The 18,290-nt window shown below is 39.1% G+C and overlaps 1 protein-coding gene across 4 annotated transcripts in view; it reads right to left on the bottom strand.

The window, feature by feature from the left end:
- Positions 1–372: 372 nt before the first annotated feature.
- Positions 373–18,290, bottom strand: part of LOC137262252 (RNA ligase 1-like) — a 136,988-nt gene continuing 119,070 nt past the window's right edge. For 2 of the 4 annotated variants that reach the window (XM_067800060.1, XM_067800062.1), the window contains exons 2-9: positions 16,516–16,747; positions 15,756–15,910; positions 15,192–15,276; positions 12,767–12,854; positions 11,213–11,313; positions 10,783–10,952; positions 9,297–9,490; positions 373–1,553 (exon numbers count right to left, since the gene is read on the bottom strand). In XM_067800060.1, the coding sequence (XP_067656161.1) occupies positions 1,202–1,553; positions 9,297–9,490; positions 10,783–10,952; positions 11,213–11,313; positions 12,767–12,854; positions 15,192–15,276; positions 15,756–15,910; positions 16,516–16,729 (1,359 nt within the window). In that variant the 5' untranslated portion in view covers positions 16,730–16,747 and the 3' untranslated portion in view covers positions 373–1,201. Of the gene's footprint in view, positions 1,554–9,296; positions 9,491–10,782; positions 10,953–11,212; positions 11,314–12,766; positions 12,855–15,191; positions 15,277–15,755; positions 15,911–16,515; positions 17,358–17,422; positions 17,574–18,290 lie in introns of those variants that run through there. The other 2 variants (XM_067800059.1, XM_067800061.1) reach the window with 2 other exon arrangements.

The following is an 18,290-nucleotide window of genomic DNA, read 5'->3' as shown; positions in this document are numbered from 1 at the left end:
CAGTGATCAACAGCATGAACACTGAACTACGCAAACGGATACTATGAAGAGTCAATCAAGTCAGTGAGCCTAACAATCAAATCTGTTAGTTGCCTTTTACCACATTCAATGTTTGCTGAGGACCAATTCTAATTTGTAGGCCTGGATATTGCCACGATTTTCATATTGAAATAAATGAAGAGATATTGCAACACACATTTTGATACATTGACTGGAAGGTTTCTGTCCAAGTAATTACATCCTAAATTCATAATAGCTCTCCTGTGCGACATCATCCTCTTAGCTGCTGTTGCACCATACTTTCTGGCTCCACGTGCCCATTGTGTATGTCTGTATGCCAATGGTTTAATAAAATAACAATAAAATGATACAGAGCTTTCATGTAGAATGTTTAATTGAAGCACTGCATTGTGACAAAGTTTTGTGAACATAATAATAAAGGTAATAGTATAACATGACTTTCATAGTCAGTGTTGTTTGCTTCAACAGACTGCACTTCAATACAGTATGCAATTAATGTTACTGTATGCCAGTGAATCATTAAGATTTAGCTCCATTATAAACATGTGTTAACTTGAACTATTACAAAATGAAACAAAAAAGCTTCTGAGACTTCAGAGCTTAAAATCTCAAGACTTTCAATAACTACGATCCTTGACTGGAATGTCATCAAACAGTCCGCACTTGCCTTAAGAGATATACTGATATCAGTCTCTGTCCATATTATACCAATATACCAGTCCTCATATACCCATATACCAGTCCTCATATACCCATATACCAGTCCTCATATACCCATCTCTCATATATGAAAAAACACTCCACAGCAATTTCCCATATAAAGACAATTAACTTGAGACAATGGAAAACTTGAAGGTCCAAGTTTTACCTGAATTGCGGATCAGTTGCTTGATTGAATTGCGGAAGCAAATGTGTAACAAATATTGTCATTGTCTTTTTTCTAAATACTCTTAAAACTAATCGATTCTGTGGATATCGTGAATTAGGTCTAGAACATTAAACCTCTATGTTTACTGTTCAAATTATTCCACTGCTTAATAAACAATTGTGCCAACTCAGTTAACAATTCATAAAACAAGAAGAACCCTTATTCAAACCAAGCTGAAAAGGAGCTCAGGAAGCATTGCAGTTTAATTATTTCATGACAAACAATAGAAACAGTCCAAAAGCATGTCATTCCTTAATCATCCTCCCTGTTAATGTTACCATTCCTTCTCAAAAAAGATGTAAAGCCTTTCCAAGCACCAACAACGGCAACTCCTGCCGAACTTGCTGCAGCAGTAGCAGACGCACTCAGTCCAACAGCTCCAACCGACTGGCAGACAGCAACCAAGCTTCCAGCAGCTACACCCCCTCCATTAGCAACAGCAGCAACAGACATCGCTCGCGCTGCCAGACTTCCCGCCACTATTCCACCTGCCCCGAAGCCCACAGCAGAAAGAGCGACAGGTATAGCTACAGGTAGAGCCACAGCTCCTACTACGAACGGAGCTATACTTTTGGCCCTGTTCACCCAGTCATCCGTGTCAGATCTAAAACAAAAAATACCTGTATTGTCACCATCTTTAACATATCAATTGTCATATCCTGACCTAATCATCATTGCAAACACAAATTTTGAAAATTATGTATTGTAATTTGATTAAGTTATTACAAAAGACTGAACATTTGTTCTTGATATAACCCTCATACACGAACACTATTGAACAGTTATAAATACCCCTGTTGCCATGGAGCATGCATTCAGATTTTTCTTGGAGTTAACAAACTCAGGTTAAGGACGTTCATAAAATATGGTTGGGGGTGATGATGATTTTTATGGAGAAGTATGCACAGTGTGAATGACCCTTAGGATTTATGTACAAAGAAAATGGCACCATCAGCACCACCACCCCACCCCTCTACTCCCACCCTCCAATGTACAATTAATGTAGGAAAATTTATGTCCCCACCCCCAGACCACCATCTCCAAAAAAACCCAACCTACCCTCCTTTTGCAATCATCATCACCACCCCTCGCCATTCTTTACAACCTTACTATGCAACCACAGGATATAAACGAAAAGTTATCACTTTCTTTTATTTTATCACTTAGGCAAACAGGTATGCTTGTGTTTATTTTCATTTCCATCCATTGTAATATAATGAAAAAACTAAACATGAAATATAATTGACCCACCCTAGAACAGACCAGTAGGTGCTACATAATGACACCCTGATTAAAAAAGACCACCAAGTGCTATCTACTGAAATTGAGTAAACATTCCAGGAACAGGTTAGCAGGTGTTTCATTATGACTGTTTCCTCCCTAAACATGGACTTACTACAAGCATACTGATTGATCTTTGAAACAGGCCATCAGGTGCTTCATATTTAAGTATGGTAGCCATTCCTGGAACAGGCCTACAGGTGCTTGATACTGAATACTGATCTGTCCTCAACACAAACAGGTGCTTCATACTTAAGTTTGGTAGCCATTCCTGGAATAGGTCTACAGGTGCTTGATACTGAATACTGATATGTCCTCAACACAAACAGGTGCTTCATACTTAAGTTTGGTAGCCATTCCTGGAACAGGCCTACAGGTGCTTGATACTGAATACTGATATGTCCTCAACACAAACAGGTGCTTCATACTTAAGTTTGGTAGCCATTCCTGGAACAGGCCTACAGGTGCTTGATGCTGTCTGAATGCTGATCTGTCCTTAACACAGACAAGCAAGTGCTTCCTACTTAAGTTTGGTAGCCATTCCTGGACCAACCATACAGGTGCTTGATACTGAATACTGATCTGTCCTTAACACAGACAAGCAGGTGCTTCCTTATTAAGTATGGTAACCATTCCTGTAAGAAGGCATTGGACACAATTGAGTCTGAACATTGCAAACAGATGTTTTCATCTTTCACTGCAATAGCATTGTATAAGTAAACAAAAGCAAATGCCATGATATTTAAACTAGCTTTACCCCCAACAGTTACACAATGAAACAGTACTACTTGGTTACGGTGCAAGATCACAGGTGAAAGTAACTACGGTATACCCTGGCAATAATGCCACTGTCTGTACTGGGGAAAATGTGGCTTTATATCCAGAGTGGCATCAAAACTAGGAAGGACAGTTAGAGGGACTTTGCAATCAACACAGTCTCTTTTTTGATTGGATTGCTCCACCATCTACGGGCTGCAGGCGATTTGTTGTAGGTAGCAGGAAGTGTATTGTCACATGTGTTTTCCCATTAGGAATGACAACAACTTTAAGGATTAATGCGTTTGGTCAATTAATTTCAAGCCACGACAATTAACCATTGAAGACATCAAGTCTTTGAATGTCATTTAGAAGTGTAAATACATAAGAATGAAGATTTTATGGATATCAACTTCTTTATGAGAGAACACAACGTTTCGGAGTTAATGCTTACTCCTTCATCAGGTGATAGAGAAAGGGATACAGAGGTGTATTTATATGTACAGGTAAAACAATAACAAAGTAACAAGTGGAATGAGTTAACGAAAGCTAGTATAAACAAGCACTGATAGGAAGCCGATAGTTAAGATAACAATGATGGAAGCCAACGGTAATGCATTACAGTTGATTGGATATGTTTACATAACATGATTAATCTCATCTACCTGTGTACATTCTATCTATGTAATTCATGTATAGCCTATCTACCCGAGTACATACTTGTGTTTGTACATCACCAACCCTCATGTATACATGCTCACCCCCTATCGTGTGTTATGTACATCATCCTATCATGCGTAATGTATCACCATTGGCTTCCATCCTTATCCCCAATCATGTTATGTAAACATATCCAATCAACTGTAATGCATTACCGTTGGCTTCCATCATTGTTATCTTAACTATCGGCTTCCTATCAGTGCTTGTTTATACTAGCTTTCGTTAACTCATTCCACTTGTTACTTTGTTATTGTTTTACCTGTACATATAAATACACCTCTGTATCCCTTTCTCAATCACCTGATGAAGGAGTAAGCATTAACTCCGAAACGTTGTGTTCTCTCATAAAGAAGTTGATATCCATAAAAATCTTCATTCTCATTGAAGACATGTATACTACATGCCACCAGTTAGACTAACAACTAGTCTCTGAAATGAACATATTTTACTGAAAAAAGTTCATAGTTAAAACAAAAATTGATATAATGATATGGAGCCCTGGGACTTCAGCAGATTGGTACAGATCAGGAAGCTAAGGGAATTTAGACTTGCCACATTTTCTTGTCTTGCATGCTTCAGGGTCTGGACGACAGACTAGTCACCAGTCTAACTGGCATTATTGCCAAGGGAAAATGACTTTGAAAATGACTTTCGCCCCCAAAACCTTTGGCAAGTGGCTTATATCCAGTTTGGCATCATAACCAGGGTATTATTTAGGCAGGAAATCCATTCTGGCAAAAACATGGCATAATATCCAATGTGGCATTATAACCAGGGTGTACCTTTTGTATATATAAAAAAGAATTGAAGAAGACAAAGTACATACTGTCGTAAGCAAAGACATGAAAAAGACAAAGCAAAATACTAAGAAAAGCCGAGAAATGAGATAGAGAACAAAGACAAAGACAGGGACAACAAAGATCAAGAATGTGACAACAAAGATACGATGAAGAATCAATACAGTTTCTATCTAACTATAGAAGTAAGTCTTGAATCACAAACCTATCCTTTTACCAAGAATTAGTAGTGTAAGTGAATGTGTAACATAATGTGATACTTAGAAACTTACTCCATTTTATTGTCAGATCCACTGTCATCAATTCTCGGCATGAGTCAGCATCTAGGCCAAGAGCCGTGTTGAGTTCCAAGAGTGCACCATATTTGCCCTTTTCGCTATTGCTAAGGACCCATTCAGCCCAATGCTCATTAAAATTGGCTGAGAATTGGTACATCTGCCCCATGCCCCATGCTCATCTTACCTGTGATTGGTTATAGGGGAACCCATACATGATATGGATATACATACAGGATTGATTGGAAGCCAAGAATGAAAACGATGACAGGAAAAACACATATACGAAAGCACACATCAAGGTGTGTACAGTGATTGAGGGAAATATGGATAAACTTATACACTGATCGTAATCATAGGGACTTACTCAGCCACATTATCTATACCACCAATGACCCGGTGATCTATTCTGGCAGGAATGCAAACAAAAACTAGGGGGCGTGTCAAGCCGAAAATTGCTTAGAGTAAGCAAATGAATTGCTTATTCCGGGCTTGCAACAGCTCAAAACATTTATCGCCCTTCCAAAAATGGTGCCATGATTATCATTTGCTTGCCTGGCGCTAATATCAACCACATTAGGAGAGTCTTGATGACGAGTGATGAATTTACGAGTTGTTGATGACTACATTTAACCTGTGGAACAAACTGAGGATGCTGGATGTAAGCTGTTTTTGCCAATTTAGCAGCTGAACAATTTTGTTCAGCCTTCGAATTCAAAATTTTCCTAAGCTGCCATTTTGGTTTGAGCACGAAGCGACCTCATCCAGCAACTGCTGTGATTGCAAGCAGCTAAAAGTTAGTGCTCCGTTGTCAGGTGAAATGCTGTAGGTCACTTGCAAGCGATTGGTTGTTTGCAACGCACCCTATGTTACTATGAATGAAAGGTTAGCCATGGCACAGTTTAGTAAGCATGTACACAGCTCTCAGTTAGGTACAATTTGGTTATGTTCATTAACAATAAAATTCAATAGGATAAAAGTTTTCATGGAAAGATATCTTCTTGGAATTGGGACTCAAATCAAAATGCCTTTACACGATCTTGTTTTTATTTAATCAAATTAGCATGAGTCTTGACAACCATGGCACAGAAATGTCAGAAATGGTAGGTACATGAAGATGTCACCTGGTATCAAAGAATGTGGAATATTTGTGATGGAATTCCCAAAGGAATCTGCATTAGGTGAGTATAATGATAAATACCATATTTTCAAAGTGAACTTTGATGTACCGAACCGAAAACAAAATACTGTAGTATATCCTTTCTGCCCTACTACGTATCTATACTGCCATGGACTCCCCATGATAAGGGTTGTAGGTACCTATTATGCCAAGAATCCACACAACAGCCACTGAGTACTTGAGAACTCTTCTTTTGGTGTCAAACACAACAAAAGCTTCCATGGTAGAAACCTTGAAAAAGATTGTCTTAAAGGTCACATGCAACAAAAACCTCAAACTTAATTAAAACACTGTTATCACTTATTCATGATATATAAAATGCACTGATGATTGAGAAAGAACAAATGAACAAAATCATAAGCATATAATCACAATTCTAAAGTGCAATATTTTGTACCTGGGTTTACCACCCTCGAAATGAAGCAGCCGCAATACTGAACCCTGTCTGAGCCAGTGGGTGTGCACTCCAGTGTAACAAAGCCATTTCATTGGCCACTGGTTCATTTTGCTGATACACTTTGCCGGCTCATTGTTTATGGCTTATAATCTGTGTTAATTTCAAATTGCATGATTGAAGTTGTGCATTGCATATTGTCATAAACAGACAGGTAGGCAGACATATAGGTGTCAATAAAGCAGACATTGAGTTTTCTCTGTGACCAAGTCTTCTTATAACAATCAACATCATTTTGTTTATGTAATGATTAGACTACAGCTCATGACCTCATACTCGGGAAAGGCATGCTGTTTCAAATTCCGCAAACCCAGTGTAGCCAATGCTGGGGGAAGATTAGTGAATCGTTTGAAATCCGATTATTATTTTCATTGCTATTTTCTTTCAACTTTTTAAGGCAGAATTGGCATTTTTGATAGGTATCAGAGTCTACAAAGGTGTGCTTTACGTTGCATCTGACCTTTAAGAATAACATCTGAGTTGGGTAAAGTTACTGAGCTGCAAAATCACCATGTATATATAACACAATATACTGTAGCAATGAAGATGATGAGAGTAATGGTGAGGAACCAATTTAGAGCACCAGTAGTACTTGGAATGATCCCAATGTGGCAGTTTTTTCCCCTGTCAAGATGGTGGCACCCAGCAATGGAACCAAACATTAACAGTAGGATTGCAAACTCTTTCAAACTGTCCCCTTAAGCACAAAAAGTGGAAGCTTAATCAAATGATTCTCCACATTCGAAGACAGATTCTTGACAGGGGTTACCCTTGACAGGCACATGTGCAGATGATTGCTCGGAGTGCAACCCACATCATGTTAACTCGAAGATCTTGAAGATCCAGCAGAACATTGAAAAGGCAAGTGATACGCTGTGCAACACAGACATAACAAAACCTATTGTTTCTGTGACAGTGCCTAGTCTGGTGGATAATATTGCTCTGATCTAATGAGATGATTTGAAGTAACAGGTTGTTTGGCATTTTAAGTAACTAAGAGAGACAAGTAGCATGAAAGGCAGTGCAAGTCGGACAGGTCACCAAGGCGTTGACCATCAACACGATAATCTGGAGGGAGAGCACAGAATGAATAAGGTCACAAGACTCACACATAGTAATATTTTCTCAATATATTGCCAGGGACACTAGAAATAGGCTTCATACATTGTACTCATGTGGGGAGTCGAACCCGTGTCTTTGGCATGACTAGCGGATGCTTTTACCAAATGGCTACCCCACCACCCAAATGAACTTTGATGGCACATCCACCCTCCCTATTCAAGGATAATGAGAACGATCACTTTCAAGACTGCACACATGCAACCTCATGTCCTTTTACTTGTTCCTCACCACCTCGGAGAAATAAAAATAATAAAATCAAACTTCACCTTACAGGCTTAATTTATTAATTTTCACCCATTGACATTCAGGAAGTCTTTGATACATGACATTCAGACTGCACCCAATGCCTACAACTCGGACAAGGGAAGAAGCTCCTATATTGCAGTAGCTCCAAGAAGAGCCTTAAACAAAACAATAAAAACAACTGGATTGTTTGTCAAACTGTACAGTGTACAGGGCGCTATTAAACAACTGGTATAGTGCTGTATGAAGCATACCAACAAGTGTTTGCCACTAACATGGCAATGTCCCCCGCCGCTCAAGGAGAATGAAATATTTATATCATATTCACAACTTGTCACTTTTGCTCACACACAATATGCATGAAATGACTGGTGCCTGGATAATCATCCAGTGTAGGCTGTTGACAAAACTGAGGACACTGGTTTCAATGTTTTATGGAATATTGTATTGACATAAGTTCGAAAAGTGGACAAAGTGTCATGGTCATAATAAAAAATAAGATCAAGGTCACCCAAATTGACTGGTCTCTGTCTAATTCCCCAATGTAGGCTGTAACCAAATTTGAAGACACTGGTTACAACAGTTCATCAGATATCGCGTTAACAAGAGTTTGAAGAGTGGTCAAAGAGTCATGGTGACCTTGAAAATAACGTCAAGGTCACCAAAATTGACTGGAGTCTGCGAAATCCCCCAATGTAGACTGTCACCAAATTTGACACCGGGTACAACAATTCATGAGATATCGCATATGCAAGAAACAGGATGTACGTACAGACAGACGGACATACAGATGCTGCTGAATTCATAGTCCCCTGTTCCACATTGCTGCGGGGGACAAAAATCTAGGCAAATGCAACAGTACAACACTTTTTTTCATCACCTCAATTCAAAAATGGATGAATTTGAGAATAACCATAAGCATTCATATTATCATTACAATTGGTCAGTTTAGAAAACAAAAAACTTCATATAAAGGCAATCAAGGCCAACAGTTTGTTGTGAATTTGGTAAATGTTTAAAAGGGGAATCACGAAGATGTTACATAACATGTATCAGTGGCCAAAGGATGTTTTTCTACACACACAGAATGTTTCCTTTGGCAAAGCTGACATGTACTGTTTCTTTAAAAACTAATTATATTTTCAATTGTTTCACCATGCTACCACAAATTCAGTAATTACATATCTTGCCCCAATACAATGAGGAGTGAAAGAAGGAGTGAACATTCCTTGCAGGAAGCTGAGGTTTGGGACTTTTATTCCGGAGGCTCTTCAACAAGAACTGAGTTGTTCACTGAAAGGCATGTACAGGACAAAGCAAATACCTAGAGCAATGTCAAGTTGCATGCTAACAGACAATTGAGAAGACTCCGTGTTTCTCAGCGAATTGTGATTCATAATGTTGGAGCCTCTGTCTGGTCAGTCACTAAGTATCTGGACAACACCCAACTCTTTTTTGAATGGTGGAATGTTTGATGGAGTTGACCATAAGTGAAGACTGTTGAAGGAAAATGATTTACGTGTCTGGGTAGAGAAGATCATGGAGCTCAGACAACTGCTCACAAGTACTGCCCACTTGTCTTGATAGGAGATAAAACACAGACTTTTCTTCACGGAATTCATAGGCTGTTCCATCCACGTTAATCCTGACCCTCTGCTTGGAGAGATGGGGGAGGTCAATTGGCCATGGTAAACCAACATGATGGCGATGAAGCTAAAATATGACACACAAAAATCTATTATTATTACATGATGGCGATGAAGCTAAAATATGACACACAAAAATCTATTATTATTACTATAGCATATTTACATTTATATGCACCCAAACAGAAGTTGCTAATGGCACTGGTATTTTTTTAATCTAGAGACAAAATATCCTGTAACTGCTGCATGGTGGGACAGATCAAGCTGATAATGCTTGCCAATTAGAATCTCACGATAATCAGACCTTTGTGCTCGTTACCACTAAACAAAGACTTCAGGACAACACAGTACAGGTCATCCTGATAGTAGCCTTTCTGGAACACTGACCAAGTGTTGCAGTGACTAAAAAGAATACAGCGTTAGTCAATGAGAAAGAAGCTTGCATGGCACAAAATTTAAACTGGCGATTTCCACTGCAGACCATGCAGAAAAATATTCTCCTGTTTCAAAATCTATCATGAAGTTCTCAATTCTAAAGTCAAAATTTCAAACCTGGACGAAAGAATATTCTGAAATGTACAACTGAGATATGGAAATGCCTCCTTTTTCAAAACTGTTTTTCTAACAATGGAGCAGAGTACACCAATACCGTCATTCAGGGAGTTCCAGTTCTTTATAGATATCATTAATCATAGTTTCTTTGAAAACTCATTTAATCTTTAACTTCTGCATCTTGTGAACTGGTAAATGACACTCCGATTGTTTGCGTGAAAAATGAGTGTGTGAGTGACTTTAGTTTTATACCGCTATTAGCAATATTCGAGCAATATGACAGGAGAGCACACCTGAAATTAACTTTACATATTGTGCCCATGTAGGGAATTGAACCCAGGTCCTCGGCATGACAAGCAAACACCTTAACCACGAGACTACCCCACAGTTTGGGTGAAGAGTTCTTCTTAATTCATTTTGTTGAGCATTACTGAGCACCAAGAATGACATTGCGTAAATTATTGCATAAAGTTTCCCAATAAGTCTTCCCAAGTAAGTACACTTTCCATGTACATAAAACAAAGCCCCAGAGTAAACCTTGTCTGACAGCACTGTCATCAACATTCAAGTCATTTCATGGTACTTTTTTATGACAAGAATTACCATTCTTTTGTGTTTAATGCTACATTCTACTATCTTATTTAATTTAGGGACCTATAAAAAGTCTGAGAAAACAGTCCAAACACTGATTCGCAACAATGATCCATGGTATAATGACAGGTATCCGGACACTTTACTGACCACAAGATACATAAATTGCAAGGTTGCTATTCTAAACCGGAGTCCCAAAGTAGTAAGCATAAATACCTTAAATAACGCCCCAGTCTCACAGTGCCACACAATGCCCTCAACTTGACCATCATCACTTTCTCTGAACCAGTGAGTGAGATTTTGAAGGGTCGGAGGTTGAGGACAGGTCAAGGTCATGCTTCCATGAACAACAAGAAAATGTAATGGCTTCCTCCTGTTGCCAATCTCTGAAAGAGACAACAATTTGAAAGGAATAAGATCTACAGCAATACTCCCATATTAAACTGTCGGGATATTACTAGTACCTGCCTACATAGTATTTGAAATCAACCTTTATTTGCGCAGTCTTACAGATTTTAGGAATATTCCTGCAATATCACAGGAGGATCACCAAAAATGAGCTTGAATCTGGCCCTTGGCCCCTCGGCATACAGAGAACTACACAGTATCAAATACCCAATGTAATGATCTGTAAGGGTTTCCTTACTGTAAGGGTTTCCATTGATGTTTGTGCCAATGAGCTCCACAGTATTCCCAAGCAGCTCGGTCAGAGGTACACAGTCAACACTGAGGCCCTCTGCTGTTTGTCTGGAAAAGATACAAATAATCAGCAGGTTCCACATAAAGCAGAAATGTACATCCAGTGGTGTCCTCCCATTAGTCATACACCATACTGGTTAAAACAACAGGGTAAAGGGTATGGCTGACTGCAACAACAAGTACCTTTGTTATACCTTTGTAAAAATAAAGTGGAAAGAAACAAAAATACAACTTCATATCACAAGCTGTTGATCACTGGATTGTCTGGTCCAGACTCGATTATTTACAGACCTCCGCCACAGAGCTGGAATATTGCCGAGTGTGGTGTAAAACTAAACTCACTCACTCATAACTTCACATCAGTGAACTATAACAATTTGTGTTCAGCATGGTATATATGCATATTCTGCTCTTGAGCACAGTATAAATATATAATGTGTACACTTAAACAGTGTATCATTAACACATTGTTCTTCATCTAAACAAAGTAAATCTAAAGTCAACAAAGCAACAGATGTTTGGATGACAGTGTGGCTGAGTCCTGTTCAGATGATTGTAGAAGCCTTCAAGATTATTGCTCGTTTGAGGACCAGCGTTGAGGTGGTGAATCTACTTGCATCATCTTCAACCCAAACTGTCACAATATAGTCGTTAGATCTCTGGGTGTAGCTATATGACTAGTGGGAGTACAACTGATGGATGATGTATGACTAATAGGACATGATCCATACAAGTATGCACAAGGACCCGCATAGGACTAGGGAAAAATATGTACTGCATCCCAAAGGACATACAATTATTCACTGTATTAAATTCTTGACAAGAAATGTAAGATACCTGTCATAAATATTATTTCATCTAAAAAGTACAGAACACAAGTATTTCTTTCTGTTGTAAGACTTCCGATATCCTGTGAGGAAATTAGTAGCTTCCTCTAGACCCTTATTTGTGTAGAGAGATGTAAAAACCTGCATCAAAGTAACAGTCAGGAGATAATCCCAGTGACTGATATCATGAGTATCAATCAACAGCTTTGGGATACAACTGGAAAATGGATTTAAACAAGCCACTGCTTGATTTCTTTGTGAGGATTGGATTGGTGCTGAGAACATGTTTACAAGAAGTAGGCAGTGTACAGCAAAGAGCAAGCCCATTTGGTTGGTGAAAGGTAGAGCTGATGTAGGCTAGTGCATGTAAAGTGCATGACGATGAAATTCATTCCGCATCTAGCTCCACATGTCATGCTCATTAAATTGTCACATGGTCAGTGAAGCTTCACATCACACTACACTCACAGACAACCTGGGCCCCTTCACTCACAATGGTATGAGCCACTGAGCAGCACTCATATATTCTATTACAGGTCAGGTCGGTGCTCAACATGTCCTTGTTTGCCAGTAATAGTAATCATCCTTATGATTCCTTATTCTAAATACTTGGGTTCAAACATATTTCACCTCTATCTACTATTTCCTGATTTTGACACCAAGATTGATCTCACCTCAGGACAAGCCCCAGACCATTGGTCAAGTCTACAGAAGACAGGTGCCACTTGTGTTGTGTATTCCTAGGGCCCACCGGCACCCAACCTGGCAAAATATGACAAAACATTTTATTACCATTATATAATGTCAAAAACAAGTAAGTCTAAGAGCCAACCCTTGGAATACTCTCAAATGGTTGGTTGTGTGTGAGAGTGAATGAATGAGTTTATTTTTTGCTGCTTTTAGCAATATTCCAGCAATAATAATCTGGGAGACACCAGGAATGGGCTTCAGACATTGTATCCATGTGGGGAAAAGAACCAAGGTATTTGGTGTGACAAGCATGTGCTTTAACCATAAGCCTACCCCACTGTCCCATGTTTATGAGACAGTTGAAAGAATGAAGCAGTGAAGTATGAGGTTCACACTTAGAGTTACCTGCCCTTGGCTGTTCAGGCCTTGGGGAATCCTGTATGGGTGGTCTCACAAGACAAAAACGAGTTTTCTATCTTGTAAATATTACACTAATAAATAAAGTTACTGTCATAAAAATATGAAATAGCCATTTTAATGATTATAAGTACCCAAGGAGGATCTTTTTTGAAAAAGAAGCCATAACATACTAAATGGTCAAGGTCAGTTATCTAATTACATTCAAAACTTCAAAATTAACATGAAATTTCAGTCAAACATCTTGCACATAAAAATATTGCATTATCAGGAGTTTATACATCAAGTCTTGTAACAATGACTGCCCTTACAGATTGACAATTCTTGACACCTTTATTTGTCATTACCTTGGAAACCTTTTCTGAGTGAGTTTAGTATTTCGCTGCTCTCAGCAATATTCCAACAATATCACAGCAGGGGACACAGCAATTGGCTTCACACATTGCACCAACGTGGGGAATCAAACCTGGGTCTTTGACGTGACAAGCGAACACTTCAACCACTAGGCTACCCCACTGCCCCATCTTCTGAGAGTATGTGGACTGAGCTTAAACTGCTTTGAACATACTGAAGAGTATCCCAGAGCAGTGATATGACGCTACAAAAACAATCTTGACAAACAAGGATTCAAACCAATGATCATATTGGTTCTGGCACGCCCACGGGACACAATATACAAACACCCTATTTGCCCATTTGCAAGTTCCAAGAGTGCACTGTTTTGAGATCTTTGATCATTGCAAACTGGAGACAAACCTACCTCAAACTCAAACCTCAACAGTATGTGTATCTCCGACAGTTATCTCCAAAGTTCATTTAAATCACACACGGTCTATCTCCCAATCGTTCACATGTTTATGTGATTTTCTAGCCTGATAATAACTTAGATTAGACTATGATTTTCTTACAATAACCGTGACAGCCTTGTACAAACAAACTGATGGACACAAGTGAAACACTGTGGGTGTCATGTCACACGTATTTACCACACTGTCTAATCACAGTGTGCTTGATTCGCATTTTAGAATTTGGTGAGTATTAAGAGAGTAAGATCACTCATGCCTGACAATGGTTTAAAAAACTATTCTGAAATGTCGCATCATGTAAAACAAAGAGGTTGTTATCCATAAGTAAAGAATCTCATCCAAGTGTCTACTGATATCAATTGTATTAACCACAAGTTGATACATTTACAAATATCCGAGGCTTGCAGAGTATATTTTCATTTTGTGTTGATATTACTGATATAATGAGGGTAAGATTCTATTTATCATCAAACATCATTCTTTGATTGTTTTTAATGTTAAATGTACATCTGTGAACAATTTACTACAACAGACTTCAGTGCAGCGATGTCATGGCATTGTGACATCATCATGTTCCTGACGTCATAGCATTGTCAGCACACAGTACAAAATCTATTGTCAAAACAATATCTCCTATGATCTCACACAAGCAGTATCTCCTAAGGAGCACAGTTTTGGATGATACAGAATCTTACTTTCACACAACTGATTACAGTTTTAGCCTGCTTGTAGCAATATTCCAGCAATATCAAAACAAGGGACACCAGCTACATTGTGCCTATGTGGGGAATCAAACCTGTGACTACCGCCTCTGTTTGCCCAACAACATGCACCCTTCATTCCAAGAAATAGAAAAAGGATGCACAAAAAGTACACAACACACCCACATGGAAACAGAAAACTGAGAGTGAACACTGCTGTATTAGAATATGGATGTACTTTAATTTCCGAACATAATCATTCCAAAAATGCATGATGCAGCTGGATGTTTCATAATCTTTTAGCTATACAGTCAGATGAAATGATAATGTGATTGTTCACCTTCACTGTCTGACTGCCAGCTTGGGTTACATACTCCCCAAGGAGCTGAGAATGAAAACTGAATGCACACTATTAACTGAAGTAATGTACCACTTGGATGCTTGCTTGCACATCATTAAATGCACATTGATTATGCCATAATTACCTGGAATGTGGCCATGTTCATCTGGTTGAGGGACACCATACTCAACTGACACTTCAAGAGCTGGAATCCACTGACTGGGGACTTCCTGTAAGCAAAAACAAAACATCGTTCAGAGCTGTTTAACTAAAGACATGTACAATACATCTGCTTGAGTTATTTTCAAAGACAGATACACACTCAAGAAAATCATTACCAATATTTTTAGTGAGTGACAATTCACTCACTTATTCTGTGAATTGAGTAAGTCAAACCCCTCAACATGCATATGGTGTGAGTGAGAGAGTCTGTGAGTTCGTGAGTGAACGAGTTAACATGAGTATGGAGTGAGTTAGTGAGTCTGTGGGTTCGTGAGTGAACAAGTGAACATGGGTATGGAGTGAGTGAGTGAGTTAGTGAGTGTGGGTTCGTGAGTGAACGAGTGAACATGAGTATGGAGTGAGTGAGTGAGTTAGTGAGTCTGTGGGTTCGTGAGTGAACAAGTGAACATGGGTATGTTCTAGTTTCATGGACCTGCTAATGATCACTACATTACTCTCAACAGAATTGTGCAGTGAAAGACTATACCTTGAAGTCCCTTGGTATATCCCAGCTGATTGTTGGCCTGTCTCCAATCTCTCCATCTTCACTCCAGGCCTTCTTTTCTGATAAATACTTCTTCAGCTTTCTGTCCCCCGATTTATTCGGCTTCCTGTCATGTCGAGCCCACAACCAGGGTTTACCTTAAACCATATCAGTATATACAGTGAAACCTTCTAAACTGGCATCCAATGGGACCAACATAAGATGCCGGTTTAGACAAGGTGCGGGATTAAACAGTGACAATCGTTTTCCACCATGGCTGCCATTCACAATTGTCAATCAAAAATGGACAGCAAATAATTATTCTCTATTCACACTTTGAAAAAATTAAATGAGTGAGTGAGTGAGTTTAGTTTTACGCCACACTCAGCAATATTCCAGCTATATGGCAGCGGTCTGTAAATAATCGAGCCTGGACCAGACAATCCAGTGACCAACAACATGAGCATCGATCTGCGCAATTGGGAACCGATGACATGTGTCAACCAAGTCAGCAAGCCTGACCACCTGATCCCGACCTTCAAGGGTCTGAAAAAATTAAATCTTTGCTACTGGTGTATAACCAGCACAAACATGTCTGTAACTCATGGAGTGTGTTGCTGCAATGTAACATGACAAGAATCAGTTTCTGCCATTGTGACATGATGGGATGCATCAACTTTTCATCAACCCAGTTGTCTTTACGACAAGAAGTGGGTGCTGAGGATCGCTTTGAACCATCTCCTCCAATGATCTTCATCCTTACCTTCATACTCGGCAATATAGCAGCAGGTGCCATCAATCTTCTCTGAAACAACCGCAGTTTCAAGGTTGTGCTGCTCCACTTCATTGCAACGTTTGTCTGTGGCTACAACAAGAAACTGCTGGTTCTGACGCTTCTCGGAGGCCTTATCTTCTACCTTGATCTTGAAGAGGCACTTCACCTTCTGCTGCACAGGATTTGTTCTCTGTTCGTTCATCTTCAAGGTGGCACAATCCTTAAAAGAAAAATTCCACAGGACAAGTGACTTTAAGAAAGTAACTTTCCTGACTAATTTTCTACTTGACCTGATTTTTATGACAAAATCATGATGATGTAAAATTGTGCGTGTTAAACATGATTTTCATCGCATTTCCCTTACAGCCATGAATCAAGGTTACATGAGTGTATGGTTACTTTGAAATATACAATCAGGCAAGTATTTGAAAGACAGCTATGAGATGTAGCACATAACTGAACTGACTGACAAAACATGTTTATCTTTGATTTTGTAGTAAAGTTCTTGCAGCCATTCAGTAGGGTGCTTGTAGAAGGAAGTGTTTGTGGATGCTGGACAGGGTGTTTCTCAATAACTGTCATGTTACGAGACACGGACGAACATCTGCCATGCGCCTCGCAATCCAGTGACCAAAAACCAAGAGAAAAGACCCACGGCGTCAGTTAAAGAGTAACCGCTGTCAATCAAATAACCAAGGGTGACCACTCCTTCTATAAAGTAGGCGACTTAGTTGGTGACTAAGTATGGAAGGTTATTCTTTCAGTCACGGGGTGGAATAAACATCTGGTATCATACCGGTCCCTGCAACATCGATGGTAACAAACACTTACTTATCGCCATCCATTTATAATAAGGCATAACCTGTCGTCAGCAGGGTCTCTTTACGTTACTTACGAGCGGTTGTATTTTGACAATTATGACCTCCTGTCAGTGTCCTACGTCCCTCAAAACAAAGAATCTCTGTTTCAGAGATCCCTGTTTTCGTGGCAATCACCAAATTCTACGAAAACACGAGTTATCATTCGTGTATTTCCGAAGTGTGTTCGGCTTATTCCGGGGTGACACGACTGTCCACGAAGTCGCGACAAACCGAAGCGCTCATAAAATCCCTCGCGAGCCTGTAGTTTGAAAACATTGTAAACACTTTGACACAAAATGAGAATATCCCTTTAGCGCAAGTGCTATATTTTCAAGTGGCAAATGCGTTTTACTCATGTTCACCCTTTTCTTCTTTGTTTTCTTTTTTCTGACAGGGTTATGAGTAAGTGGGTTTTTTTTAAAGTATATCAAAGACAGTACAAATAAATGGTAAATGATTTTCATTTTCTACATAATGCTGGCATCTGGTTTCACAAAATGGGCATAGCCTTTACTTATCTTTTGTTCCATTACACCTGCCACATTAAACAGCCACATTAAAATTACTGAATGTAATTTGGTTTGATAAGATTTATCCTAGAAAAGGTGGCATAGCAAGATACAGTATGATTTTACAACTTCATTATTATTTACAACATAGCATTTCTGGGTTCTCGTCCATATTCAAGTGAATGACAGAATATGATCACAAGCAACATATATAGTACGTACAGGAGGCAAGTGAGATGGAATTAAAGAATGAGATGTTCAGAGATCAAGGAGATATGTTTTCAGATGTACACTGAGTACAAAGAGATTAAGTGGTATATGTTTATGCAATGGTATCTCACGAATACTAGTATTTCATACACATCTCTTGCCTAAAATGTTACATTAATGTTGT

The sequence above is a fragment of the Haliotis asinina genome, chromosome 14 (assembly GCF_037392515.1).
Source record: "Haliotis asinina isolate JCU_RB_2024 chromosome 14, JCU_Hal_asi_v2, whole genome shotgun sequence".
Taxonomy (NCBI): Eukaryota; Metazoa; Mollusca; class Gastropoda; order Lepetellida; family Haliotidae; genus Haliotis; species Haliotis asinina.
Note: the sequence above shows the minus strand (reverse complement) of the source record. Positions and strands in the feature narration are given on the sequence as shown.